The 21,786-nt window shown below is 30.8% G+C and overlaps 2 protein-coding genes and 1 long non-coding RNA gene across 5 annotated transcripts; 2 read left to right on the top strand and 1 right to left on the bottom strand.

Moving 5' to 3' along the window:
• Nucleotides 1-5,403: 5,403 nt before the first annotated feature.
• LOC112710144 (uncharacterized) lies at nucleotides 5,404-8,829 on the bottom strand. The gene is made up of 2 exons (XR_003156719.3): nucleotides 8,580-8,829; nucleotides 5,404-5,956 (listed from the first exon to the last, which is right to left on the bottom strand). It is a non-coding gene; the product is annotated as an uncharacterized lncRNA (long non-coding RNA).
• Nucleotides 8,830-9,190: 361 nt separating this feature from the next.
• Nucleotides 9,191-15,085, top strand: LOC112710142 (uncharacterized). 3 transcript variants are annotated; one of them, XM_025762257.3, is made up of 7 exons: nucleotides 9,272-9,779; nucleotides 12,669-12,816; nucleotides 13,222-13,699; nucleotides 13,790-13,852; nucleotides 14,034-14,114; nucleotides 14,566-14,624; nucleotides 14,706-15,085. In XM_025762257.3, the coding sequence occupies exons 3-7, from the start codon at nucleotides 13,292-13,294 to the stop codon at nucleotides 14,761-14,763; spliced, it is 669 nt and encodes a 222-aa protein (XP_025618042.1). In that variant the 5' UTR covers nucleotides 9,272-9,779; nucleotides 12,669-12,816; nucleotides 13,222-13,291; the 3' UTR covers nucleotides 14,764-15,085. The 3 variants fall into 3 exon arrangements, with proteins under 3 accessions (XP_025618041.1, XP_025618042.1, XP_072058527.1); XM_072202426.1 differs by having other exon boundaries at nucleotides 9,378-9,779; nucleotides 13,301-13,699; XM_025762256.3 differs by lacking the exon at nucleotides 12,669-12,816 and having other exon boundaries at nucleotides 9,191-9,779.
• Nucleotides 15,086-18,360: 3,275 nt separating this feature from the next.
• LOC112712872 (uncharacterized) lies at nucleotides 18,361-20,945 on the top strand. Its single transcript, XM_025765752.3, has 2 exons — nucleotides 18,361-19,336; nucleotides 20,638-20,945. The coding sequence occupies exons 1-2, from the start codon at nucleotides 18,540-18,542 to the stop codon at nucleotides 20,765-20,767; spliced, it is 927 nt and encodes a 308-aa protein (XP_025621537.1). The 5' UTR covers nucleotides 18,361-18,539; the 3' UTR covers nucleotides 20,768-20,945.
• Nucleotides 20,946-21,786: the final 841 nt, after the last annotated feature.

Here is a 21,786-nt window from a genome sequence, read left to right as displayed (position 1 = left end):
TTAAATCAACAGTTAAAACAACTTAAATATCGGTATTTTCGGTATACTTAAAACTCTTCTCGTAATATAATATATACATGTGTAATCAAAATATAAAAATGTTTGTTTGGAGGTGAAGATAATCGTAACATTATAAATTCGTTGTATTTTTGTTCTTTTAAAAATAAAAATAATAAATAATTACAATAATATACAATTTTTGTCTTGTCTTTATCTCTACACTTATATGATGTCATAATAACTACATACTAATAATAAACTTAGTTAAATATATATAAAATTCTTTATAATAATAATTAACAAAAACATTATGTACTATATTATACTGTTTATATTGGGTGTAGATGTGATTTGTTGGGAGTGCTTTTTGGAAAAAAATCTGAATTAAAAGTCACAAGGTAATAAGAATGCAAACACAACAATAATAATTAATAAGTGGATATTGGTAGCTCTAAAAGCTGAAAGAGTTGGCAGAATGATTGAAGGGTATTTGTTTGTTGTATGTGTTTTTTCTCTTTATTGATGGGCATGTATATATATTGAGCCATAATCCTAGTTGACTTGTCGTTGTAAAAAGATTATAAAGATGCCTTTTTCTTTTCTTCCATCTCCTTTGGCCAAAATCAATGTCACCTTTTGTGTTTGACTATATAAGCCTCCATCACTTTCTTCTCCAACTCATCTATATATGTAGTGTAATTATGTATGTGTGTTTATCTTCACCTATATATGATTGGACCAGTTTCTACACCCTGTGTGGCCTTATTCTTCTTTTAATTTCCATGTATTCAATATATTAATAAAATTATAATTTAAAAAGATTTTCAAAATGTTGCATTAGTATATAACAATTTATTAGAGATTATAGCCAAATAATGCTATTTTTTTAGATATGAGAAGCATGTGTGTTGTGCGTTGTTGTGGAGAATGTGAGTGTTACATATGGATGTAGGACAATTTTTTTAAAATACAGGATGAATAAATTTGACTATCTGACTTTTCTTTTTTAAATTAAGCCTCCTAATAGAACAGTCTGAGTCTGACTAGTGTAAGAGAAAAAATTTAAATTTAAATTGGACTATCCGATGTATCTCAAATATTTTTAAATTTTTAAACACAAATTGAACGGTACGATTTTTATTTTTAACACCACAGTTGCATAAAATACTTATACATTTCATAATTGCATCCTATATTATTTTTCCTTCCATATTTAAATTAAAAAGTGGCCAAATGGATAGAATTTTGAAAATTTATATAATAAAAAGACTACTTTATTAAGTTACTGAGACAATACTATATTTTATAGGAGAGAAAAAAAACAAAGTATTAGTTAGTGTCTTAGTGAGATAATATTGCATTATAGACACTATTTGATTTTATATTCATACGAGCATTATTACCCACCATATACTATACTACTCATTTTTGCTTTGATATGAGTGTTACATAATTATCAAAATCAAGTTGGCAATCAATAATCTATCAAGGAATTGTATTGTTAAAGTATTTTTTATTAAAAACACACATATTTATTTATATATAAAATTATATGTGTATTAAAATCAATCACTAAAGTCCAGTTTGGATAAATAATTTAATTAAGCTATTTTTGAAAAAATAGCCTAAACAATAAATAATTATGTTAAAAGTAGTTTATAAATAAATTATTTTGTATTTGGATTTTTAGTTCTAAAAGTATTTATTTTATAAAAATATGATAAAAAATAATAGTATTATGAGAGAAGTCATTCTTTTTAACTTCTCTATAAGTTCTTAAATAACTTTTTAGAAAGTTACAATCTGGTTTTGAAAATTGCACCAGACATTAATACTATTACTTTTCATAAGTTAAAAGCTAAAAAAAATTACTTTTAAAACTTTTCAAACGACCCTAAATCAATTTATACATTTTTATTACATTCTTTTAAGGGCAAGTTACTTAAATAAATAGAATAGAGAAAACGTTTACCCAAATGTGCAAAATTGATTCTTGTTACCTGCATGTGCAAAAAGCCATTTCTATGTAATCCGTGGCAACCCACCACGGTTTCAAAACGTGCATAAACCGTGGCAGGTCCTAGCGGATTATGGCCAAAAGATATAGAGTGTAAACCGTGGTAGGTCACCACGGTTTACTAAGGAGAGATGGCGTGCATAAACCGTGGAGAGTCACCACGGTTTATGAAGAAACTTGTTTGCACATAAAACTTTGTGGGTCACCACGGTTTATGTGTGGTAAATAATGGCCAGAAAACCTTGTTAATTTTATGTCCAATAGAAAATGAATTTATTAGCACAATAAATTTATTAGCAGAATCTTAAATTATGTCTTATCAACAACAGCTTTTTATAATAGAAAGAGTACAATAAAAAAAATCAGATAATACTAAGAAAATGATTTTTATAGTGCTTAAAAAATTGATGTCTATTTACTAAAAAATAAAAAATTAATATTTAATTTAAAATGATGAAATTTAATAAATTTAAAATATTTAAAATTTGTTATGTAAAATAAATTAGAAAAAAATTAGACTCCAATAATAAACACCATGAAATTTTTGGATTTTTTTCTATTATAAAATAAAAAAATATTTTTAAAAATAAATTACACTAACATTAATGTTTGGAATCTGTGTTTTTATTTTTTATTTTGAGTTTTTATGAAGTTTTCAAAATCTTAGGCGAACTTATAAAAACTACTCAAAAATTCGTTTAAGTTTAAGGTGACCTCTCTCATTATATTCATCTTTATTTTTTCATTTATAAAATAAAGATTTATTACACTATAACATATTAATGAGTACAATAAAATAATTACTTGTTAATATTGGTATATTAATATTCATTAACATGCTTATTGATTAAATCTTTTATATAGATTTAATAAATTCACATATAAGCATATATTGATTCATTAGTATTTGTTAAATTTAAAATAAAAAATATTTATTATATTATAAGAATATTAATGAGTACTCTAAAAAATATTAATAAGTAATTATTTTATTATGTTCATTAATATTTTTTATAGTATAATAAATATTTAAATATAGTGTAAAATGAAAAATAGGGATAAACATAATGAAAAACTAATTGATAATACATGTAAAAATTTTATAGTATATATTAGTCAATAATACATAAAGACAACGAAAAAATTTTATTATAAATATTCAATAGAAATAGATGATTTTTTTTCTTTATAAAATGTACTATATAGTGTGTATTTATTAGGCTGCCTTTGTTTTCCACAACAAAATAGGATAAGACACTGAAAATAGGACAGGACAAGACACTGATGGATAGAGACACAAAATTTTGTGTTCTTGTAATTCTGCTTGGTGATAAACTAGAACAAATTATGAAAATCTAATTTATTCTCATTTTTTTCATTAAAAAAATTTGAGATGAAAAATATAATAATAAAAAATATAATTATAAAAAATTAACAAGAATAATAAAAAAAAATAAAAAATAAGTTGTGTCTCTTGGACATAAAATTAACAAGATTTTCTGGCCATTATTTACCACACATAAACCGTGGTGACCCACAAGGTTTTATGTGCAAACAAGTTTCTTCATAAACCGTGGTGACTCTCCACGGTTTATGCACGCCATCTCTCCTTAGTAAACCGTGGTGACCTACCACGGTTTACACTCTATATCTTTTGGCCATAATCCACTAGGACCTACTACGGTTTATGCACGTTTTGAAACCGTGGTGGGTTGCCACGGATTACATAGAAATAACTTTTTGTACATGCAGGTAACAAGAATCAGTTTTGCACATTTGGGTAAACGTTTTCTCTATTCTATTTATTTAAGTAACTTGTCCTTCTTTTAACTAAATAGTCAATCAATAGAATAACTAAATTTAGAATAGATCAATAATAAAACTTGTTTGCATTTGTATAATAATTTTTTTTATTTTTTATATGCTTAAAATCTCAACTTCTTTTGGTTCAAAATAGAGTAAAAAAAGGAGAGGTGTGTGTGAGGGGATGAATAAAGAGAAAGAAATAGAGGGAAATGGTATTCTGATTTTGATTCACATGGGTTGCTGTTAACATTTTCAGTCATCAATCCTATTCGTATTCCTCGTGCTCTTGTCCGACACCAACCTCAAATTTTTTGGTGCTGATCTTCTCAATCTTTTTTAATAATTAAAAGGATAAAATATAATTTTTTATTATTAATTTTATAAGTAAGATTTAAAAAATATAAAAAAATATTAAAAAATAAAAAATTACACTTTATTTCTTTGATTATTAAAAAACTTAAAAGGATCCATTTTTTCCAAACAGCTCCACTCTCGCACTCAAAGTACTGCTACAGTGCTACAAACTACGCACTACTAAATTCTAATTGAGATACATGGATAGTCAATGTTATAAATCCTTTAATTTTAGTTAGCTAATATTAATTAATTTTAGTAGTTAGGTTTATAATTTATAATTTAAAATAAATAAAATATTATTTAAAAAATTAACTAGTATTAACTATAAAAAGTTAATTACTATTTAAACAAAAGAATAAAATATCTTAAAATTTTTAAAATTATTTTTAACGTTTATTTTATTTTAAATTTTATTTCTGATGTTTTAATTATATCTTTAGAGTTTAATTATTGAGTTACCAAGACAGCATCTCAAAAAGTATATTTAACGCTACATCTAAAAAACTAACTAATCAACTAGTATTTATAGGCAGCAACTAGGACTAAGACTATTGCCCTTATGGTTGTTACTGCAGCTCAAAGAGATCAAACAGATAGTAAATTAATAGCAATCAAGAACTAAAACAACTAAAACTAGTAATCAGACTACTTACTTCTCCTCTTATAAACTAAACCAAACCTGTTTCTATTGTAAATAGATGATCTCAATTTTTCTTTTTTAATTGAAAGAGTAAAATGTAATTTATAATCTTTTAATGTTTTCTCTTGGTCCACCTATAAAATATATGGTGAGAGATAATATTTTACTTTCTCAAGTGAAACAAAAAATTAAGAAGATCCATTCTGTTTCTCTCATATTCTCTAGCAAATTTTGCTAAAGCTATCAACACGTTGTTTCAATGTGTAGGAATCAATTACATTTGAAGTGCCTAAAATTCAAGCTATATGGCATAATGTTCCGAACACTGTTCTGTTGTCCTTCTATGCACTTCTAGCATCAGTTTCCAACTCCACATTCTAACTCAATTGCAAGCACAACCCACATTTTGCAACTTTTGGGTTCTCCCCCAAAGGGTTCAACTACCATTTTTTTGTTACATTTATAGCAATGAAGTTTAAAACTATAACTTCATACATACTACATCAACCCTTCACCACTAGACCACTCCATACTACTTTTAACATTGTGGAAGCCAGCATAATCAACATTAAATAACTAATCATTATGCAAAAATGAAATCGTGTTATTAAGTATTAAAATAAACTTTATATAAAAATACAAACATAAACTGGCAGGAAAGTTGAAAAAAAAGAAAAAAGAAAATAAATTCACTGCAAAGTCATCATTTTGCAAAATAAAATTTACAACATCTAAAACACACTACTCAGCTGAGTGTACAGCTTCATCTAAGACTTCATGATTCCATATCTAACAGAACATTTGAAGTGGTTATTATATTCACCATCTGTCAATATCACAATCCGCAAATGGCTCTCTTTGTTCCCATAAAACTTGGGGAAGATTCAACTAATCTACATAAAGAAATCCAGAAACAAATAAAGATACATTATTTTGGAGACTGTTGAGGAGCATCTTTTTGTTCTTGTTTTGATCCTGCCACAGCTGCGGTTGCTGCTGCTGTCATTGCAGCCGCAGCTGCGCCCATTTTTACACCACCTGCGGCCTTCATTGCGCTGGCTATTTTAGCGAATGCTGCAACCCCTCCAACAAGTATAGCCCTCAATGCAACTGTTGGTTTTATTGCCATATTCTACCTGCAAAAGAGCAAATCAGATTGACACCAACTTGAATACTGAGCAAGTTTATTACATATTAGCATAGGAATGCCATTTCCAAACACAAAGAAAACCCCGGTTTCCGTCAATCAGCAACATCAATGTAAATGCATGCCAGCAATAAACTACGAACTTTCAAGGATTACTATTTAACCCTCTAAAAATGAAAGGCCTTTCTCATACAGAAAATGTGTAAAATAGCAATTCTGAAAACCATTTTCAAGTGCAATACAAGTATTCACAAAACTAAGTAACTCGCTTAATAGAGTGCGTGAAAGAAAGGGTGAAATTAGAAAATAGACACAGAATTAAGGAAGAGTACGGGTGCACATTTGTAATCAAGTGTGCTGAGTTGGCAATGGCACGGGAGCAAGGTTGTTAGAACTTAGAACTATACAGGGTGTGGGAGAGACGAAGAGTGCTGTTAGAAAGCTGAAATAGAATCAGATTTAGGAGAGAGACTCAACATCTAACAGGCTACCACTATTGTACACATTTTCTGTTTTTGCAGTAAATAATACATACCAGGAAGAGGATGAAACTGCCTCTTTTGCTCAAGTCCTAGAGGTTTACTCATCTAATATTTGTTGATTCTCCTATAATTGGCACCTGTTCTTACAGAACAAGTCCAACTAGAGAATTATGGAACATTACTTTTGATTGTATGTATTCTATCCAAAAATTTTAAATTATGATCAAATTTGGTTTACAGAATCATCTGACAAATGGTAGGTCTAAACAATATAAGACGTCATAAAAGACTTATCCCTTTCAGAAGTTGATGGTCTTTAAAACATTACTAGAATTGGGCCATTGACATCAGTTTAAAACCATATTTCATCTTCCTTCGAATGTTGGCCTTTTTAAGGATCTCTCAATAGCATTGAATGGTACACAGAGCCAATTTCACCTGGTAGGACCAGGTATGCTTGAAATTAGAGAAAGAGAGTAAAAGGAGTGACTAACTTAATTATGTGAGTCATCTTGTCTATTTATACTGAGGAATAAAACACATTTTAAGACTAACATAAGCCCAAGGCCACTAACACTATATTATATTACTTATTCCCTAGCACTTGCTATTGCCATTCTAATCATGAATATCATAATCTTCAATCAAAAGCAGGGTCTAACTTGAGGGCACAGATGTTGATAAGGTTTCTTCTCTGTTCCTAAATTTTGTATCTTGCTGCAGTTAGAGCACTGAATAATTACTTTTCATTTTAATCCTATCAGACACTAATTCTTGTTGGTCCTGTGTGTAGAGCTTTATATTTTCATTGTAACTTCGAGACATTTCTATTCACCAATAATCAATAATCATTACAAGAAAAGGGAATCAAGGTGCCATCAAAAACTCATCAGCTAGTGTGAATTTAATTTTGTCAAAGTTAGCCAGTACTAAAATGGTTTACTTAATGCACCCAGAATCAAAGCTATTCGGTGTTGAAGTTTAGATCAGATCACCAAAGTCAGTTTCAAATCACAACTATAGTTCTTAGCAACTATGACTCTTTTGCAAATAGATAACCAGTATTCCTCCATTTTGGCACCAGGATGGCTTGCCACAAGCTAAAACAGATTCAACACAAGAAACATAAACTTTACCCAATTCCATCGATCTATTGAGCTTTATCCTTGCTATATTGACTTGAGGAAAAAATCTCTACAACACCACCAGAGCAGATACATTTTTTCAGTTACCTACTTCTGCACTAAGCATTGCAACCAATGCATCTCCCTAGATCACAATTTCAGATACGATTGTCTTGCAAGATTTGGACACAACTGTATCGCCCCAAGATATGCATGAAGAGAAAGATAAAATGGGTAAGTCTGGCATAGAAGTCGCATAGGTGCCCGAATCAAAATTAATGTAAATTCTGTTGGGAAAGTAAGATAGCATTAGAACTTTTACATATCCCCTCATAAAACTATGTGAAAGGCATTTTCTAGTCATGAATATAAAATTTTGTAAATAAGGTTTCTTCTTCCTCTTCTACTTTGAAGCATAGGCATTTCTAAATGGCTATTTTACTTGTACCGGATACTAGTAGTTGTTGGGCACTTACTATTCAAAGTATTATAATGAAAAAAAAATGTTATATATACCCTCTCGTACCGTACTTTTTGGCAAAAATTTCATAATCCTACTCTTATATGTACAGGGTATGGGTACGGGTATTGGTATGGATACTGAATCCATACCTATGTAACGGTTTTTCTTCTCCCCTCTCTTTTTCATTTCCTAATATCTGATTAGACATCAAGATAGTTGAAGTATGAAGCTTAAAAGCCCCCTACTTTTGATCATACTTAATTCACGGAACTCTAATTAGGTATTTTGTTTTGAATTTACAGATGATAAACTATCATAAACAATCCTAACTAAAGAACCTCACCAAATTAATAATCCCCCTCCCCCCCCCCCCCCCCTCTCTTTTAATTCACATAATAAATCAAGAGTTAATTAATCCTCTACTTGTATTAATATTCTGAGCCTAAACAAGAGTTAATTATTACAAAGGATAGCTGAATTGAGAATAACGGCATTTGCAGCTGATACAGCAAGTTCAAGTACCCAAAAAAAAAAAAATCAAACCTGAAAGTGAAATGGAGGTGGATCCACGTGAAAGATTTCACCTTTGAGGGAAATGTGAAGAGGAAAGAGGACAGTGCAACGACGAATCTAATGCTCGCCCCGCTGTGTTCCTTGCCTTGTACCTCGGACCTAGATATAAGGTCTGTAATGTTCAAGGTTGCGGTGAGGGCGCAATGCGGCTGCTCCAAACGACAACGTCGTTTCATGTATTGAACAGTATATTTTTTAGAGATAAACAACAAATTTGTCCTAAGAGATTTATAACTACAATAAAAATAATTAAATATATATTTATAAAAGATTTGTAAATTAAATGTTGATGTATTTTTTTATAAATAAAATTAAAAAATAAAATTATTATATTTAAAATTCTTTTATTGTGATCGAAAATTTTTTAAAAAATAAAATTATTTAAAAATCAAATTTTATTTTACAAAATTTCTAATTAGAAGTACAATTTATTTATCAGGTATAACCAATGTTCTGAAAACCGGCCAATGAGTTATATCTCAAATAACATAGTCTTTCTATGTTCAATTAAAATGTTGCGGGTTCGAGTCTCTTGGAAAAAGAAAAATTCTAAAAACCGAGTCGGACCGGCTGATCGAACCGAAAATCGGCAAAGAAAACGATCCGATCCAATACGCAAAACCGCAAAATCAAAAACCACTGAACTGGCAGGTTATCGGCAGGTCGGATCGGACCGGAACCCGGCCGGTTTACAAAAAACGACCTGTTTCCTTCCTTGAAAGGAAAAAAGTTGCAGGCGTTATCCCCCATTCCCCCCCCTTCTCCAATTCCTTCCTTCAGCAAACCCTAGCCTCCACCAATAGTTGTCGCCGTCTGTTGGATGAGAGATTGCTGCCGCCGTCCATCGCACTCAAGAACTTCCGTCTTCGTGCTCTCGGGCCTCTCGCCAGATCCTCCACGTCGGGTGCTCGCATCTCGCCGTTCTCCTCTGTGCTCGGCTGCTCACGCCTCCCTCCGCCAGTGAGTGCTCGAGCTGTGCGTGTTGGTTGCTGCTCGTCGTCCGTGGTTGTCTCTGCTCGATTCTGCCTCCCAGTCTCACTCGAGTCTCGTCTCAGTCACTGGCATCTCGTGGTTCGTCTTTCTCGTCGCCGGCGGCAGAAGCAACTCGTGGGGTTGTCTCTTGCTTCGTCGCCTTCCGTGGGGTGGACGCCGACTCGCCGTCGACCGTTGGTGAGTCCCTGCACCATCACTTCCCTGTTCTCTCTTTTCAGATTTCCCTTCTCCCTGTATTTTTGCATGTTGCTGAATTGCTAATCAAATTTGCCTTGTTGCTAATCTAAATGTTGCTGTAAATCGGGACTTTACTTGGATTTTTTAAATTTGTTGCTGTAACTTGAATTTGTTGCTGAATTTGTTGCTTCCCAGTCACAGAATCAGAATAGAATACTCAGTCAGTGCTTGGTAGATTGGTTTTGCTCACTGATTGTATTTGATGATAAATTTTAAATTGATAACTTTTAAATTTTAAATTTGGACTGCGTGTTACTGATTCACTGTTCCTTCAGTCCTTTTTGTTGTTGTTAATCATTGTGATGAGCTTTATTAAAATTGGGTTGAAAACTGTTGAATCTTTTTTCATTTTTCATTGTTCTTAACTTCTGTTCTTATTAAAAAATTTGCATTAAAATTGGGTTGAAAACTGTTGAATCTTTTTTCATTTTTCATTGTTCTTAACTTCTGTTCTTATTAAAAAATTTGCAATTGGTGATCTTTTGATTTATTATATGCTTCATGTTTTTAATTTCACTCTGCTTCTAGGCTTTGAAATCTGTTTATGATAACTGTGATGCAATTATTTAGTTGGATAACTGATGTAATTATTGAGTTCAAGAGATTGAGTTTTTGATTTGCAAGGTGATTTTTGGTTGATTTTTTATTTAATTTGGTAATGGTGTTTATGATTGGGGTTATCTGGTTTTCATTCTTTTTGAATTTGGTAATAGTGTGATTACTTGTTGCTGTTTGTAATGTTTGTTGCTGAATGATGATTGTTCTTTCTTGCCTCTGTTTAGTACTGTTTATTGAAATTTTGTACTTTTTCAATGCATATTTTTATGTGTTACTAGTCAAAGTCATGTCAAGGCCATGCAAATTTATTAAATTCCTCCTACTTCAAACTGCTTATGCTGCTTCTCACTATTTCTGGTGTGTAACTTGTATACTTCTGCATGATTCTCTTTTGATTCCACACAAAGTTGATGAAAAAAACTGATTTTGTTATCTGGGGTAATCTTATTCTGTTTCTGTCTATGTTTTCTTGCTAATGGAACATTCTAGTCTAGTTGTTTAGTGATCAGAATGTCATTCCTTCTTAGCTTCATGGAATGAAAGAGAAACTACATTGCATCCTCAGAGGAATCAAAAACCATTAATTAATTTATATATTATTCATTTTAGTTTTATGATTCTATCAATTTGGTTGTGTACTTATTCTTCTTATTCAGCATAGGAATTTAAGCATTTTATTTTTCTGATATTTCAAAACTGTGTTTTTCTCAAGAGACATTTATAGTTTTATACAGACAAGTGGTTCTGATTTTGGAATCAACTATGGACAAATAGCCAACAATCTTCCCTCTCCATCACGCATTGCTGTTCTAAAACGGTTTTTCCGGTTGAACCACCGGTTGGACTGGTTGGACCAGTAAACCAGTGAACCAGTGATTAAAATGGTTTGATGACCGGTCCAGTTTTTAGAACCTTGCCACTGAACTCTGATTCAAGTCATTCAACTGTGAACTGATATGGTGATATAGTGATTGAATAATTGTTTTTTTGTGAACTGTAAAGTGTGAACTGATATAGTGATTGAATAATTGATTGAATAATTGTTTGCCTGTTTCAACTGAACTAAGTTACTGATTCAGAACTGTGAACTTTGTATTGTTATTGGATTGGATTGTATTGTTATTGGAATGGATTGTTATTGCCTGTTTGCCTGTTTCAATTGAATAATTGGATTGGATTGTATTGTTATTGGATTGCTGGTAATGTTTAGGTATGTATTGTTATTGTATTCTTATTGGATTGCTGGTAATGTGTAGGTATGAATGAATAATTATTGTTAGTTAATTATTGCTGTTCCCCCTCTTCCTCAGGATCTGCTCTGCTCTGTTCTAGACTTCTAGATTTCTTTGTTATTGGAATTTGATTTTATTTCTGGTTAGGATTGGTGATCTGAATCTTTTATTTGAAAATTATTTTTTGGTTCTTTGATTTTCAAGTTGCTTGCTGCTTCAATTTGAGGGGATTCTGAATTTTGGTTTAAACTGTGATTGAAGGTTCTTTGGTTTGGGTATTCTTCACTTTCCTGGAAGCCTAGCTTTTAATTCGTTGACATCAAATTATTGTTTTCAACCTTGGTGATTTTTAGATATTCTTTTTGGTTGCTTTCTTTTTAAATGTTTCAATTGGTGTTATTGTGTTGTTGCTGTGATTTAAATGTTCTTTTTGATTCTTTTTTTTTCTCGAATGCCCAGTCAATGCTTGATTGATTGGCTTTGCTCACTGATTATATTTGATGATAAATTTTAGATTTATAACTCTATTACTGCTTTATTGTCTGTTTGTATAGCTAAATTTTATTAAAATTTCTTGAATTTGCACTATGTTACTGATTCAAAGTTTTTTGAGTTTTGTTCATTGTTTGGTTGCACCGTCCCTGCTCTCGATCTCTGCCGACTTGCTGCCCCTCCTCTGTGCTGGATTCTTTTTTTGTTTCAGCTGTTGTGTTTTTGTTTCAGGTCCTGTTGTGTTTGTTGTGCAATACTATCAATTTGTTTTACTTTTTGACTCAGCTACATTAAGACAATATTTTCTATCTTTAACTTGTGCATTGTATATTTATATTAGACTATAATTATGTTTTAATGTGTTTATTTATATTTTATTTTTTATTTTATTATAAAACGGTTTTTTCGGTTCAACCACGGTCAAACCGGTTGAACTTATGAACCAGTGAACCAGTAACTAAAGCGGTTCGATGACCGGTTCAGTTTTCAGAACCTTATAACTATAAATACAGTTCACCATTTATTAAAGAGATGAATTTTTTGTTAGTTATCCATTGAAAAAAAAGGTTGAAAAGGAACCCAGCCTTCGCCGTATCCTCTGCCCCTGATTTCTCTTCTCACTCTGCTGCTGTGATTCCCTCCCTTCCTCTGGCTGCAGCGTTTCTTCGTTTCTTCGTTTCTTCGTCCTCTCACTGGTATATTTGTTGTTCTTGCTGTTATCTTAAGAATGTTGTATGAATGGAATTAAGAATCAGGGTGAATATTTGGATGAGTGTGTAATAAGGGAGAAGAAGAATTATTATAATTTAGAAGAGGAATTAGAGAAGAACATAGTCAATGAGAAGGAAATTTCATTTCATCACTGTTGCATACAATTATTCCACTAGTTTTACTCTTATTTATACTATTTTCACTTAGACCTAGTCCTATTCTTGTAATTGTTGAGCTGGAAGGGCTTTTGCATAGTTCATAGTTCATACATATACCGTGATTATTCATTCATGTCATCATGTGTCAATTTTGCTTTTGTGTATTTTTCAAGTAATACTAGGGGCTTTTGCATCCTCTAAACTTCTAATGGTATTTGGTGGTTAATGTAGAAACAATAGTGGTATTGTTGGTGCTCGAACCCTAATCTGTGTTTGCAAAGGGCAGAATTGAATTGAATCGATGGATCAGTTTTCTTCAGGAGGAAACTGGACAATGATCCCAACCCACAACACTAACACCCCAACCCATTCTCAATCTCAAGATCCCCTCTATCTCCACCAGCAGCAACAGCAGCAACAGCAGCAGCAACAACAACAGTTTCTCCATCAAACGTTTCAGCAACCTCAACAGCCTCAATTCCAACAACAGCAGCAGCTTTATCAGCAGCAACAACAACAACAACAACAACAACAACAACAACAACAGCAGCAGCAACTTCTTCTGCAGCAGCAGCAGCAGCAGCAGCAGCAGCAGCAGCAACAACAACAACAACAACAGCAGCAGCAGCAGCTGCAACAGCAACAGCAGCAGCAGCAGCAGCAGCAGAACCTTCACCAATCACTGGCCTCACACTACCACCTCTTACATGTAACCTTAACCCAGTTTCCCCTTAACTTCATTGTTATTGTTGCTTTGTTATGATTTATATTTTATTTTTAGTTTTATTTTTGGGTATAGCTGGTTGAGAATTTGGCTGAGGTTATCGAGCATGGGACTCCAGATCAACAGTCAGATGCATTGGTATGATATATTTTAAATTTCATTCATTTTTTCTTTTTGGGCCTTGTTTTCAATGTTTTGTTCAATATCAATCACCTTTTTTTTTTCTTTTTTCGTTTTGGCAATTGAACTTCCCAATTGAGGGTTGTTTGAAAGTTTGAATAGTCACTTGTGTCATATTTGGTTGGTTTTGTTGTTATAGATCACTGAATTGAGCACCCATTTTGAGAAGTGCCAGCAACTGTTGAACTCAATCTCCGACTCCATTAGCACCAAGGCGATGGTATTTAGCAACTCTCCAATTTCTGTTGTAAAATATGTTTCTTATTTATGCTTTTGCTTTTACATACATTGGTTGCTACATAGAGGATAGGCATATTTAATTAAACACTTGAACTTCTAAATATTTAGCTTCAAAAGTGCGCTGAAACTGAATAATTTTATTATGGTTTAGGTACTAGGTGCACTCATGTGTGCACTTGTGTATTTATGTGTGTCTTGAGCTGGGTTTGAGATTTTAGCATTTATACTTATGTGTCCAACCTATGCATGATAATTAAAAAAACACCTGCATCGACCAACACAGAAAAGAAGAATGATACATATTCTATTCTGCATCTTGATATGATTGTTTTTTAAACAGTAGAAAAGTTGAGTCTTTAACTTGCTGTTTTATACCGGTATTATTCTTGGTCTAATATGAGTTTGTACATTCTGGATGATGCTAAATGCAGACAGTTGAGGGACAGAACAAGAAGCTAGAAGAAAGTGAGCAATTGCTAAATCAACGAAGGTTAGTGCTATGTTTTCTGATATCTATGTTTGATTGAGTTGCTTGATGCTAAACACATCTTCATTTTTCTCCTTGTTACAGAGACTTGATTGCTAATTACCGAAATTCTGTCGAGGAGCTTGTTAAGTCTGAGCCATAGGAGCATGTCAATTTTCAGGTTGGCTAAGAACCACAAATATTGTATTATTTATCGAGAGATTGTAGCTTCCTTGTTTTACTAGGTGTGTATCTCCAGTTTCTAACCAAAAATTAACAAAATTACTAAGATTTACGCTTGATACGTTGTTCAAGAGCATGTCTCAGAATTAGATTTATGTTCTACTGTCTCAATGTAGTCAAGGATTAATAGGTGTAGCTTAAAGTTATTTCTTGATGGAAAGAAAGCTGATAGCACATGTATATCTGATTATCATCAAAGTACAGAACACAAGAAGTGCATAGCTGAACAGCATTCTCATTGATGTTGAGTGCCACTGTCCTGTTGTCGATAGAAAATATAAAAAGTAATTCTAAAATTCACACTACAAATATAAAAATGGATTGAGAGAAACTTATCTGTCTATCTGGAATTCTCAATCTGGTGTTCAATCCACTGAAAAATATTTCTGTAAAAATATAGGATAAAACTCGTTATTACTAATTTTATGGCTAGTTTTCACTATTTAGGATGAGAACGAACAAATATCATTCAAGTGAGGGTTGGTTTGTTGCAATATATCTTATAGTTTGACTATTCAAATTGAAGCATGTTATTATTTTCACAAAAGATGAAAAAAAAAAAACCTAAAGCAATACTCAATTATGATTTATGATTATTATCATTCAGCTCAAAGAACTCATTCATTGCCAATGTGCAATACCACATCAATATCGATTCCATAAGTTTGTAACCATATAATAAAACTTGTGCATTCTTTAATTATCACTGAATAACTTGTTTTGTATTTTTTAATTACTATTAAAATAATTGGATACTATTAAATATAATAAATATGTTATTATAAATGTCACATATATAAAATCATGAACGTTGAGTTAAATAAAATAATTTTTAGTTATTATTTTGCTAATATAATCTATAATCAAAATAAAATGACAAGCTTCGAATCATGCATAATTTGCATTGCATGCAAAAATATATGATGTAGGTGTTAATTAATGGAGTGAAATATCAACCACGTTAACATAATGCACATAATTAAACTGCTATTGACTCTTATCTCTTATAATGAACCATCTCCAAATGAATCGCTCTTCGTAGTTAAGAAAAATATATAATATATAATCAATAATATATCCTGAGGTAAAATGAGATTTTGACTTGACTTTTTAACTGCATTATTCCTTGGAATATGGATATTACACCACCTGTGGATACCGAAAAATGTATCCATAATTTCATATCATGCCTTGTCATGCCATACATGCCCATTCATTTTCTCCCTCAACATTACGCACACAAATTACATATATAATGCCTTCAAAAAGCAAAATGAGATGAAATCAATACCAATAAACACAATGGTAACATGATAGGAGAAAAATCGGTATACAAGAACGTACAAATTTGAACACTTTATCTTATGTATATTAAAAATAAAAAGGTATTATTATTATTTTTTCAAAACTTCAATTAAAAATCTAATTATTTTCCGTTAATATTAACTAACTTTTTTCATATTACATAAGATTCTTCATTCTTATACTATATACCTATTTATTTATTTTTGGTTAATAACTTAATATACTATAACGCAAATGTGAAATAATAACACTTGGTAATTAACCTAACGAACTCTAAATTAAATGACATAGTCTTTTTATACTCATTTAAAAATTATATGTTTAAATCTCATCCTTAACTTTAGAAAAAAAGAAAAAAAAACTTGGTAATTAAGCATTATATGCACTACCATGTTGACGAAGGATTATCATGTTGTTCATAACACGCAGTGAAAGAAAAGAAAGTAATTCTAAAGATCTATTTTGTGCTTAAATTTTATTCCAAAAATTTAATATATATCAGATTTAAATATCTGGGTACGCTAGTAAAAATCACTTTCTCCTTCGATGGTATGAAGGCGCTATGCGTATCACACGGAGACCAACATTTGCTTTCAACTCTTTAACCAATGGACATCTGATCTAACTTGAGAAACCTCTTGCAACTCTTTGCACTTCTTCTCTAAGAATCAGGCTCACATACGTTTATGTGTGTAGAGGTGAAGGAATAAAACCTGTGTTTTATTCTCACCTTCCTAGGTTTTATTCTCACCTTCCTCTACTCTTGGAATACATATATATATATATATATATATATATATATATATATATATATATATATATATATATATAATATGATATTTGTTACTGATTTTAAATTTGAATCTCAATTCAAATTTAAATCATATCTTGAAAATTCTAAATCTAAATCCTTCAAATTTATAAATCATATCCTAACTCAATTTGAAAACAAAATCAGTTAGGATCTCTTCCAAATTTAGAAATAGAATAACTAATTATTCTCAAATCTCATTTAATATTCTCAATTATCATATTATTATTATATTCTTGGTGCTAGCAAAGAATATAATAATATTCCATTTGAATTAATATAATTATTTATTTGATCAAATCAAAATAATAATTAAATAATTCTATAGCAAATATTAGAACACTCGTTAGTGTGTGATCCCATAGGTTCAATACTAAGTGGGTAGTAAATTAGTCATACTAAATTTACTAATCAATGTTAGCGTCTAGCAACACTTCTCAATGACCCGATAGTATGAAGTATTTTTACTAAGAATCTCAGAAGAACAAAATATAATTCTTTCCATCTTTCCATCTCTTAGTTAACCCTTAGAGTATGGTTTAATTGTCAAACTCTAACTTGTTACCATTATTCTAATTAATTGTGAATGACCTAAAAAACTCATTTCTTCATTCATTCAATTCCCTTGGCGGCTAAGGTTTTTATTTATCTCAATCATTATAATCATAGAGTTCAAACATTTTACAAGAGTTGACGGATTTCTTATTGACTAATCATTAATTCTACAAGTATTTAAATCATACTCAATATCTTTCCAACTAGCACCCTAGGGTATTAGGTATCCAGAATCAAAGTATAATAAATACATTGTTAATTAATGTGACCGCAGATCAAAGAAAACTCTATTATTATGTTCATCTTGAGAATATCCTATTGACAAATATGCGATAATTATAACCATTAGAAATTCTCAAAGTGAGTCAGTTCAATGACCATATCTCTATATACACCATCTATATATATAATTTAATAAATGAGATCTATTAATGTTCATCCAAGATCATTATATATATTGATCTTTTTGGATTATTAATGTCCTTTTAATAATTTTATGACCAAGAACAATTTAGATTAAATTATAAAAAATTTATTTCTCAATATTATGATCACTATCACAATAATAAATCTCTAAATTTAATAAAAGATGTTATTATATTAACATTTTAATATAATAACAATAACAAATTATTTAAATTAGATTGTGGTCATACTACTTATTCCAAACCATTATATATATGATGATTGGATGGAGAACCCAAAAATATCGATTGACACAATTGAATCCGTTATGATCTCTCTCTTTCTCTGATACACACATGCATGCATGCATGCATGCATATATACATGTCATGCCTCCCCTAACATTTCTCTGGATCAACCATGATTTTCAGCATTCTTCGAAATTAAGGGAAGAGAAACTCTGATATTGGAGAAAAAGTCCGAAGCCTTGTAACATCCCTACCCTTCCATTCCCATCCCCTAACCTTCTTTCATCCCCTCCCCGCCGGAGACGCAGTTGATATCTCAAACTCCCCTCCTTCTTTTTCTGTCTCTCCTCCTTTTCTCTCTCACAAAAAGCCATGAGCTCCTCAAACTTCACCATTACAACACGCACTGGCAACAGCACCACCCAGGCCTGTGCTGCCTGCAAATACCAACGCCGCAAATGCGCTCCCGATTGCATTCTCGCCCCCTATTTCCCCCATGACCGCCAACGCCAGTTCCTCAACGCTCACAAGCTTTTCGGCGTAAGCAACATCACTAAGATCATCAAGGTCCTTAATCCTCACGAAAAGGACGAAGCTATGAAAACCATCATCTTTCAATCCGATATGCGAGCCAAGGACCCCGTTGGCGGTTGCTATCGCATGGTACAAGATCTTCAGGCTCAGATCGAGTTTCACCTCTCCGAGTTGGAGCTCGTGCTTCAACAATTGGCTATACTTAGAGCCCAGGCCCAACATCAACAGGCCCAACATCTTTATAACCAAACCGCCACCAGTAATATTAATGTCAGCGTCAACGGAGATGACAGCATCAATTCAGATCCCTTGACGCTGTACAGTTCTGGTGGCAGCGGCGGCCTTGTTGTTGGTGGAAATGGCGTTAACCATTACCATTACCTTCAACAAATGCCGCATCACGATCAGTATATGATGGTGCAAGAGGTGAATGATAGCAGTAGCAACAACGGTACCCCTTTGCAAGAACATGCTAACATGTGGTCCATGCAAAATTCGCTTTCGTCGTTGTCGTTGCAGGGGCAGAATAGTAACTGTAGTGTTGGTGATGAGTATGATCATAAGCCAATGCTTGACATGGCTTCCGATGACAGAAATGAACTTGGATTTGAGCCTCAAGATTTAGTTCAGCGCAGGTTTGTTATATATATATCATTATCTTTTCTTTTGATCTGGATGTTCTTTCATTTGAAGAAAAAATGTTATATGATCATAATTTTGTCTCGATTTGATTACAAAAATTATGTGATGAGTAAATATGATACGTACTTAGCAGATCTAGTTGATTAATTAGGTTACACAAATAAAGATCCAAGCTAAAAAGGTGAATTCTTTATATGTAATATAATAATTGCAATGGTTTGGATTCACAAAATTTAGTTCAATGTATATAGAATTCATGATATCATTGATTTAGTTAATTATTATAGTGTTTGTATGTTCTTTTGTTTGTGCCGGTGTTATATTGGAATTGGGTGAATTTGAACGAAGTTTTGAGAAATGAAATTGAAAAAAGAAAAGATTCTTTAAGAAAATTGAAAATAGGTACAGAAAGGATGGATTTTATGCTTGAATATAGAAACAATAACGGGAGTTATTCGAATTGGTGATGATGACGATCTCCTCAAAAACAAACTAGATTTGGTGGTTGTGATTTTTTTGTTGCTTACGAGGATGATAATGTTGCCGTTAAAGTGGTTAGTTTACAGGGATGAGCTAGAAATTTTTTTAGGAGGGTCAATATGAAAAATATAAATTAAAGAAAAAAAATTAAAATAAAAAAATAAAAATTTACTGTATATAAAAAGGAAATATAAAAAACCAATGGAAAAATTTTGTTTAACGGCAATAATGGACAATAATTGAGATGTTAGGATGGATTTAGATATTTACTCTATCTAAAAAAACTTTTGAATAGTGTTAATAGGAGAAATATTAGAAAATAAATATTTTTTAATAATGTTGTTCAATATTTTAGGTTAATATTTTATTTTAACATTATTAAAATTTAATATTTAGTATTTATAATTTACTATTTAAATTAACTAATTATTAATACAATGTATAATTCTATATTTATTATATTTAAAATTATTTATTTATTTTAATAATAATTAATGAATATAAAATAAAAAAATAGATTATTTTAGACTAATTTTTATTAACTCTCAAATATTTTAAAATTTTCCATGTACAATGTTGAAATTTAAAAGTGACTGAAATTATACTAGAGAAAGAATTGCACGCATCCAATGCATGTGATTAGGAATAATTGTTTACTGGATATATGTAAATGGCAATATTAATTCCAACGATAAATTAAAGAAATAACCAAATATCTACTATGATTGAATGTATTACTATTATTTTTCATGTTCAATCTTTTTCTAGTTGATACATATAAAAACATCATCTAATCATGTTAATTATTTTGCAGTGATGAAGCAGTTTTGTTTAAGATAGATGATGCTGTAATAAAAGCAGAAACTGATTGCTTCCAACAAGTTCAAGACCATGATCTGAAAGGTGCAGCAACTTTGTTTACACTCACAAATTGTACTAGCTGAGATATATTATAATTAGAGAGCAATATAGATTATTATTGTAGAAGATACATTTTTTCTCTTTTATCTTCACATCATTTGTTGTCATTAGAAGAATGTTTATTTTAGCACATTTTATTTTTGAGCTTATTAAAAGTTTTGGAACTATAAATGCGGCTGTAGCAATACTATTTCTATCACAGAAGACTATCTCATTTTTTTTCTCTTTTAATTTTATTCTCTCTTCTAATAAAGGATAATACTTTCTTTTCATTGAGGTTCTATTATTATTGCAAATACACAATTAGTACTTTGATTAGAAGATAGACTACAAGCTAAGAAGGACCTTTTGTATATGGGAAAGTGGCAAGAAAGTGGCAAGTGGCAACTAACATATGGTAATGTCTTAGAATGTGAGGTTTATCTTTGAAGTAGTGCATATGTAGAAGAAGGAAAAAGTAAAAGGAAGAAGAGGAGACAATAGAAAAAGGGGACGCGATTCCATACTCCTTGAAGTTTTGGAGTACTAAAACTCTTTTTAAGAAGTTAAAAAAAATGTTAGTATTTATGATTATTTTATATTTTTTATTTAAAATTTATTTTGGCTAGCATTAAATTTTATATTAGATCCGTTTAGATTTATGGTTTGGTTAGACTTATTATACTTTTTTATTATTTTTTTAGTGACTATTATACTTTTTTATTAATATTACTCATATTAAATTATTATAACATTTAAAAAAATTATTATAATATTATAATTGAAAAAAATAAAAAATTTAAAAAATTTAAAAATCAAAACATATTTTTAGTATTAATTTTAAAAGACTAAAAAAATATCCTTTAAAATTAAAATGATTTAATTTTAATTTAAAATTTATTTAATTAAAAAGATAAAATATTCTTTTAGTATTAATATTATTTAAATATATTTAAAAAAAGACCAAAATAATATTTATTTTGTGTAAGCATATTAAAAGGGAAAAAAAATTCTCTGCCATTAATTACTTAAAAATATTTATGAATTTAACTTTAATTTTAAA

This window comes from Arachis hypogaea, chromosome 9, assembly GCF_003086295.3.
Source record: "Arachis hypogaea cultivar Tifrunner chromosome 9, arahy.Tifrunner.gnm2.J5K5, whole genome shotgun sequence".
Classification (NCBI taxonomy): Eukaryota; Viridiplantae; Streptophyta; class Magnoliopsida; order Fabales; family Fabaceae; genus Arachis; species Arachis hypogaea.
This window is presented reverse-complemented; position numbering and strand designations above follow the sequence as displayed.

Bases quoted from the DNA above. Each gene is read 5' to 3' on its own strand.
- LOC112710142 (XM_025762256.3), top strand. From the start codon at position 13,292: ATGGATCAGTTTTCTTCAGGAGGAAACTGGACAATGATCCCAACCCAC. The intron at 13,853-14,033 runs GTATGATATATT...TTGTTGTTATAG, and splicing joins ATCAACAGTCAGATGCATTG to ATCACTGAATTGAGCACCCA. The intron at 14,625-14,705 runs GTTAGTGCTATG...TCCTTGTTACAG, and splicing joins CAATTGCTAAATCAACGAAG to AGACTTGATTGCTAATTACC.
- LOC112712872 (XM_025765752.3), top strand. From the start codon at position 18,540: ATGAGCTCCTCAAACTTCACCATTACAACACGCACTGGCAACAGCACC. The intron at 19,337-20,637 runs GTTTGTTATATA...ATTATTTTGCAG, and splicing joins CAAGATTTAGTTCAGCGCAG to TGATGAAGCAGTTTTGTTTA.